This window comes from Chenopodium quinoa, unplaced genomic scaffold (assembly GCF_001683475.1).
Source record: "Chenopodium quinoa cultivar QQ74 unplaced genomic scaffold, ASM168347v1, whole genome shotgun sequence".
Classification (NCBI taxonomy): domain Eukaryota; kingdom Viridiplantae; phylum Streptophyta; class Magnoliopsida; order Caryophyllales; family Amaranthaceae; genus Chenopodium; species Chenopodium quinoa.
This window is the reverse complement of record NW_018743397.1, coordinates 690,060-698,197: the sequence shown is the minus strand read 5'-3', so window position 1 is coordinate 698,197 and position 8,138 is coordinate 690,060. Positions and strand designations below refer to the sequence as shown.

Sequence of the window (8,138 nt, the reverse complement as noted above, 5' to 3'; positions counted from 1 at the left end):
TTTTACAAGCCCAACAAAAATACTAAAGTCATAAAATCCAACGTCTGACATGTACTATCCAACGGTTGTGATGAATTTATAAACCTCAAAAAAACAATCCACTTTAGACTCAGGTGATTTCCAGCGTCAGGTAGTAGTAGATTAATTTGCCTTTTTATTTCTTCACGAATTTCCCTATTGGTTAAAAACTCCAAAACGTACAAAATATCTCTAATAAAGCCACGTCATGGATGGCCCCACTAAACACCTCCCTTTAAATACTGTACGTATTATGTAACACTCCTCATATACAAACTCAAATCAAAATCAAATTTTACATACAAGTTTTTCAATTTCATTACATTATTATTTGGTATAAAAAAATTCATATTATTAGTTTCAAGTTTAATTTTATGCTGCTTTCATTTGTTGTAAATGTTATGAGCAACATATACATATTATACTACTACGTACAAGTACTAATTAATCACTGTTTTTGGTTGTTTGAGGTACTAGGACATCAATGGAGACCGTGACATCATCTCATTTTATTTCGGGTATTACCAATGGTGCTATGACGGGTTCAGATCCTAAGCTTACATTGATAAATAATGGCTTGAAGAACAACCAAATGATCGCGACTCATAATGGACTAAGATCATTGAAGAACAATGTAGATATGATAAAGTTGAGGAGTACCGCAAAAAATCCTACTGAGGAGCTTAGAAAAGAAAACTCCCCTACAATAAGATGTGGGATGAATTTGGTATTTGTTGGGGCAGAAGTTGCCCCTTGGAGTAAAACCGGCGGTCTAGGGGACGTTCTTGGAAATCTTCCCCCTGCCTTGGCAGTAAGTCTTTGTTCTCTTCACCTTAATAAATATATATGTATGTAAATTATTTGAATTTATCTCAACTTTATTACCTTGGCCTAATGTGTTACGCGTCTTTTAGGCTAGGGGACACCGTGTAATGACAGTCTCTCCTAGGTATGATCAGTACAGAGATGGATGGGATACTAGTGTTACAGCTGAGGTATGCATGCTCTATAATATAATTAGCTACATTATACTTATTAAGATGATTATTTGGTGTTATTGAGCATATTTCAAACTTTCAAAATATAAATTGCAGCTGAAAGTTGGAGATAGGACTGAGACAGTGCGTTTCTTCCATACCTACAAGCGAGGGGTTGATCGTGTTTTCGTGGATCATCCTGTTTTCCTTGCAAAGGTATTAGTACATTTCCATAGCACAACCATAGTTTTTACTTGTGTGTAATTAGTTGTTAAATTAAAGCCTTGAATTCTTATTTTTGTATGGTTGTGTATGTACTAAAACCATGTTAGGTGTGGGGGGTAACTGGATCGAAACTCTACGGTCCAGAGGCTGGAGAGGACTATAAAGACAATCAACTTCGATTTAGCGTGCTTTGCCAGGTAATTTTATCATTAATAGCTTAATTACATTGTAATGAGAAAGAAAGCATAACACCTGCGCGTTACAGGCAGCTTTGGAGGCACCGAGAATTCTGAATCTCAACAACAATCCACTCTACTCTGGACCATATGGTAAAATTCTTCTCATTGTTGCCAATTGTTAAACGTTTTCGTGCAATGTCTAGTAATTTGATAAAAAAAATGCTCATTATGACTTGATGCAGGTGAAGATGTTGTTTTCATCGCAAATGATTGGCATAGTGCTCTTCTCCCAGCATACCTCAAGAGTATGTACAAACCCAGGGGAATCTACAGAAATGCTAAGGTAAGTCTTTTTACCTAGGGGTGTTTTCTTGGTTGTACTTTGTAACGTTTTCTTGAACGAATATTCATATGTTTGAGGGGTTCAGGTTGCTTTCTGCATTCACAATATGGTATATCAAGGAAGATTTGCATTGGAAGACTACTCGCGTCTTCATCTACCTCAGGAATTGAAGCCAGATTTTGACTTTTTTGATGGGTAAAGTATATTAATTACCTACTAAATATCGCATTGCACGGACTAATTACTAATTTACTAGTCCAAAATTAATGTTATGTGCATGATACAGGCACAACAAACCTGTAAAGGGAAGGAAAATTAACTGGATGAAGGCAGGTATTTTAGAATCAGACCGTGTAGTAACTGTGAGCCCTTTCTATGCACAAGAGGTTGTATCGAGTGTTGAGAGAGGTGTGGAGCTCAACGATGTAGTTCAGAGGACTGGAATCACTGGCATAGTGAACGGCATGGATGTACTGGAATGGAATCCAACTACTGATAAGTACATTGGATCTAATTATGATAGATCAACTGTAAGTAAGATTTTTAAAATGATTTTTGGTTTTGTAGACCTTCATGAAATTTCCTAATGTGTATAGTTTGCGCTACTTTCAGGTTGCATATGCAAAGCCTCTTATAAAGGAAGCTCTGCAAGCAGAAGTTGGTCTACCTGTGGACAGGAATATCCCTTTGATTGGTTTTATAGGCCGACTTGAAGAGCAGAAAGGTTCTGACATTCTTGCAGAAGCAATTCCTCAGTTCATTGGCCAAAATGTGCAGATTATTGTTCTTGTAAGAACAATCTTTACCTCAAACACGCCTTTTATCTCTTCACCTAAGACCATTTTACTGAATTTTTTTTCATGGTTTTGTTTTTGGGAGTAGGGGACTGGAAAGAAGGAAATGGAGAAGCAGATTCAAAAGTTGGAAGCTCTCTACCCTCAAAAGGCGAGAGGAGTGACCAAATTCAATGTTGCCTTAGCTCATATGATTGTAGCTGGTGCTGATTACATGCTGATACCTAGCAGATTTGAGCCATGTGGGCTTATCCAGCTTCATGCAATGCGTTATGGAACGGTTTGTGACAGCTTTATGCAATGAGTTATTCTATTCTTGATGCTTTTTACATCAATGAACATCATACCTATTCTGATATTTCATTGATCAGGTGCCACTGGTGGCCTCAACTGGTGGACTTGTCGATACTGTACAAGAGGGTTACACCGGATTCCACATGGGCCGTTTCAGTGCAAATGTAACAATCACTACATCAAAAAAATCATTACATTTCATTTTGTATACTAATTAGTCTAATGATCATTTCTGTACTCTGAAGAACTGACATTTTGGTTCACAATGGTCTATCAGTGTGACGCGGTGGATCCAACTGATTTACAAGCTGTTGTAACAACAGTGAAGAGGGCAATAGAGACGTATGGAACTCCAGCCTCAAGAGAGATGATCCAAAACTGTATGGCACAAGATTTCTCATGGAAGGTAGGCTGTATGATCTGCTCCCATTTAAGTGACTTAGTACACTTTTAGCCAAGTTAATCTCATTTGTCATGATGCTAATTAATTTTTTGTTCATGAGCAGGAGCCTGCAAAGAAATGGGAGAACCTGCTGCTGAGCCTAGGGGTTGCTGGCAGTAGACCAGGATTCGAAGGAAACGAGATTGCTCCTTTTGCTGTGGAGAACATTGCAAATCCTTGATTCATAGATGGTGGATCACATCAAAGAATGATCAGCACTTTTGTGGAATACTCATATGGCTGATATTTTTTTTTACTATATTTTGTCTCAGAATTCAATAACTCAGGCAATGTTGCCTTCCGTATAGACTTCTTCGAATTGTATGACATTCATGCTTGTTTGATTATTAATGTGTCATGAGTGCAATAATATAAATTTGAATAATATGTTATTAGTGTGTACATAACATTTTCAGTACAACAAAACTACACTGGTGTGACTTACCTTTTTTTTTTTTCCAGTTGAAACTAATTGATCTGGACTAGAACAAGCAAATACAAATTTCCAAATGTTTTGAACGAACAGTATTTTAAGAAAATCTCAAAGCAGTGGCTCAACCCTCAAGGCCTCAAATTGCTAGCAGTTTTAACAGTTTATATGGACTATGCTTATTAAGTAATTAACTGCATCATCATAGTACTGACCAATATTAACTGCTCAGTACTAGCAGTCTACTGTTAGATTAATTAGACAAAATGGGTATTAGCTGCTCAACAAAGTTGACCATTTCAAACCAGGACTTTTCTCTTATTATATCCAATTAACAAGTGTACAATATCTAGAGCTTGTACATATTATTACAACATGCATAACTTATTAGACAGATGTCATTCTACCTCCAATAAACACTTTCTGACAATTCGGCTTCTGTCTGCTGCATCATCTCTTCTGATTCAGAAACAGGCTACAGGTGAAGAATGGTGAGTACTTATATTTAACAGAAATTCTTTAGTTTAAGATTCAATCCACGAGTAGAGAGGACTCTTGGGTACTTTAACCAAGTGCAGGTATACTTTTTCCCAGGTGAACAATAGAATCTGCTAAGACATATACTAGTACTTTGTGTGTGGCTATTATTTTTAAGTAGAGAAGTATCTGACTTTTGAGAAACAAATTTCAGTCTAATTGTACTTCCTAGGTTATTACGGCAATTAATAGTATTTAGTATGTAGGTATAGACTATGGACAGTGACTTTAAACCTACCGTGCTTTAGAACTATTCTGAATTATTCCACCATTGACCTGCTCATCAATTAATTTTAAAGATGATGTGTTTTCATAACAATCAGGCATAAAACATAAAAACAATCGTTTCACAGGTCAAAAGTCCCCACAGTCCACTTAATCTGTTAACTAGTAAAGGCGCCCTTGAATATCTCAAGAACAATAGTTTTGGGTAGATTTCACAACCAATGGGTCTGAGAAAAGAAAGCATCTTCCTATATTTTTGCTTCTGCTGCTGCATAATCTCTTCTTATTCAGAATCAGACACTCTGAAACAAGGTCATCAACTCAAGGATGGTGAGTACTTGGTTTCAGCAGGCAAAGTATTCACATTAGGATTCTTCAACCCACAAGAAGAGAGGGTAATCGGATACTTTAATCCAGAAAATACACAAAACTGCTACATCAGCATCTGGTACACTTACGATAAATATAAGAGGCCAGTATGGATTGCAAACCGAAACAATCCCATTTCTAGGAATTTTGGAATTTTGGAGCACTTGCAATCAACAGCAACGGTGAATTCAAGATATTAGATAGAGGTTTGACACACATGTTGTTGAAGGCCAATCAAGGAGCTTCCAGAAGAGTGGCAGTGCTAACAGATACCGGCAACTTTGTGTTACAAGAGCTGAATTCAGATGGCTCGGTAAGAGACAAAAAACTGTGGCAGAGCTTTGATTATCCAACTGACACACTTCTTCTTGGTATGAAACTGGGATATAACTTCAAAACTGGGAAAAATTGGGCATTGACCTCATGGGTAAGTGATAAGTTTCCTGCAGCAGGGCCTTTCACACTCGGTATAGACCCCAACGGAACCAGCCAGTTGATCTTGTGGATAAGAAAGGATATTCAATGGAGGAGTGGCATTTGGAACAATGGGAAATTCCCAAATCTCAAAGACTACCTTTTTAGGTTCGATTATGTCTCAAATGATGAAGAAAAATACTTCACCTTATCTGCTGCAGAGAACGCCTGGGATATCGATTTCCCAATGTATCATATAGATAAGGAAGGTGCAATACTTCATTATGACACCTCGACATCAGACAGATTGGAGTACAGCCAGTACTCGAGATCAGGATCAAATATACACAATTCTCTGACCACTGTTGTTGACTGCAGAAAGGCCAAGAGCTACGAATTCTATCCTGGATGCGTAAAGCAGCAGCTTCCAGAATGCCGGAATAAAAGCTGGTTTGACAGTACCCAGGGATATGTGTTATCTGAAGGCACCAAGTATGAAAAAAGAAACCAAATTTTTGGTGTGGCTGATTGTGAGGTTAGGTGCTTGAGCAACTGTTCCTGTGTTGCTTACGCTTTCATCTACCCCAATCGTACTGGATGTGAGCTCTGGACTAACAATACTCAGTTGCTAGAAAATGGACAGGCATACTCTTCTCGCAGGGAGTTTTACATTCAAAGAAAACATTACAGAGGTAAAACTAACATTCTCTCAATCACTTTTTAAACTTTCAGCATTAAGAAAGTAGGAAGGAGATGAAATTCTCCTGCAATTTTTTCTAGTCTCTTCAACTGTACATGTTTTTCTGAAGGAAAACGTCTTTTAGATGCTACAAAAGTGTAGCTTAATTAGATTTGGTTTTGTTACAGAAGAAAAGAGGTCGCTTTTGTGGTTGTGGCTTATAATAGCAACAGCTACCTTTCTGCTGCTCCTAGCATTATCATGGATAGGATATCGCAAGCAAAGGGCAGTGCTCAAAATAGCACGATTTTTTAGTCTGTTAGGTTATGTTGTACGACGAAACCTCACAGCATATCTTCAACATTTATATGATCGCCTTCACAGAAGTCTCGAAACAGCTGGTAGTTTCTGAATCACAAACAACCCACTAAAATCTTACAGAACTATGTGCTCTACTGATGCAGCTTTGTTTTATTTCCATGCTACACAGGAGTAAGTCAAATAGAGGAGAAGATGTCACTTACAGAGGTAGGTTCCAGTGTTGGACACTCCAAAAGATTTCGAAGGAAAAGAAAGCTCACCATTGGCAAGAACCATGGAATTCACGTGTTCAGCTTCGAAAACATAGTTCAAGCAACTGATAACTTTTCACCTTCAAATAGGCTTGGACAAGGAGGATATGGGGTAGTATACAAGGTAATTAAAAGTTCTGAATGCTCCGTTTATATTTTTCTTTTCAAGTTGAAGCAGTGAAACATTTGCACTAAATATATCAGGGTACATTAGCAGATAACCAAGAGATAGCGATAAAGAGACTGTCAACAACTTCAAAGCAGGGCAGATTGGAGTTCATGAATGAGGTTAAGCTTGTTGCCAAATTACAACATAACAATCTTGTTAAGCTCATAGGATGCTGCATTGAGCAAGGAGAGAAGATATTGGTATATGAATACATGGAGAACAAGAGCTTGGATTATTTCCTATTTGGTTAGTGATTTAAACAATAATAACTACAGATTTCCAGTACTTTGTAATTGATTCATCACATTTGTAATTGACAGATTCAGACAGAAAATTGCTTCTTGACTGGAAGATGCGTTTCAACATAATCGAGGGGGTAGCTCAAGGACTCCTCTACCTTCACAAATATTCACGACTGAAGATTATTCATCGAGACTTAAAAACAGGAAATATATTACTTGATCAGGAGATGAATCCAAAAATTTCAGATTTCGGTATGGCTAGACTCTTTCAGCAGAATGAATCAGGAGCAAATACCACCAGATTAGTTGGGACACTGTAAGTTAAATGAATACACCAATGCATGAATTTTCATCTCTTTGAGGAGAAAAAGAACCATGAAAGTTTTTTTATTTTCTTCTCTTGGTGCAGTGGTTATATGTCACCAGAATATGCAATGGATGGATATGTTTCAGTCAAGTCTGATGTTTTTAGCTTTGGGATATTAGTGTTAGAGATAATCAGCAGCAAGAAGAACAATGACTCTTACTGCTCAGACTGCCCACTCAACCTTATTGGTTATGTAAGTTCCCGACTAATCATGTGAAACTCAAGCAATTATACAGACTCAACAGATTTACTTGCGTATTTTTATTTGTGTTCTTCAGGCATGGGAGCTGTGGACAGATAATAGAGGTTCCGAGCTGATTGACCAAACCTCAATTTTGGACAATCACCACCAAGAAGAAGCCATGAAATGCATTAATGTTGGTCTCTTATGCGTGCAAGAGAACCCTGCTGACAGACCCACCATGTCGACTGTTGTAACTATGATCGCCAATGAGGCTTATCAACTCCCTAAACCTAACAATCCGGCATTTTTCATAGGTAAGGGTTTATCACAGGCAGAGCATCCCCAATATGATCTAGAGCAGGGTTCCTTGAACAGTGCATCAATTTCGGAGATAGGAGTTCGATAAACCTATGCCATTCAACTTCTACTTTGTTGATTGTTCAAAATGTTAATCTAGATTGACCAACTATTTGTTAATAATTGCAAGGAACCTCTATCGACTTGAAAATTATGTAATAGTCAGATTAGTCACAATATTGCCATACTCTAAAATTTACCCCCCTGTTCTTGTTTAGGATTTTGCAACCTATTCAAAATAATCCCATAATATACGCACGCGCAGGGGCATAATTATGTGAGATTTTGTTTAATTCGTCTCATAACTAAAGATAGTAGTAA

The 8,138-nt window shown here is 37.6% G+C and overlaps 1 protein-coding gene and 1 pseudogene across 2 annotated transcripts; both read left to right on the top strand.

Annotated features, from left to right (window-relative positions):
* Positions 1 to 257: 257 nt before the first annotated feature.
* On the top strand, positions 258 to 3,698 carry LOC110738898 (granule-bound starch synthase 1, chloroplastic/amyloplastic-like). 2 transcript variants are annotated; one of them, XM_021919355.1, is made up of 14 exons: positions 258 to 352; positions 496 to 829; positions 933 to 1,013; positions 1,113 to 1,211; positions 1,328 to 1,417; positions 1,486 to 1,549; positions 1,642 to 1,742; positions 1,828 to 1,937; positions 2,029 to 2,272; positions 2,355 to 2,531; positions 2,625 to 2,816; positions 2,908 to 2,994; positions 3,108 to 3,236; positions 3,337 to 3,698. In XM_021919355.1, the coding sequence occupies exons 2-14, from the start codon at positions 503 to 505 to the stop codon at positions 3,451 to 3,453; spliced, it is 1,818 nt and encodes a 605-aa protein (XP_021775047.1). In that variant the 5' UTR covers positions 258 to 352; positions 496 to 502; the 3' UTR covers positions 3,454 to 3,698. The 2 variants fall into 2 exon arrangements, with proteins under 2 accessions (XP_021775047.1, XP_021775048.1); XM_021919356.1 differs by having other exon boundaries at positions 313 to 352; positions 489 to 829.
* Positions 3,699 to 4,110: 412 nt separating this feature from the next.
* Positions 4,111 to 8,122, top strand: LOC110738896 (annotated as a pseudogene).
* Positions 8,123 to 8,138: the final 16 nt, after the last annotated feature.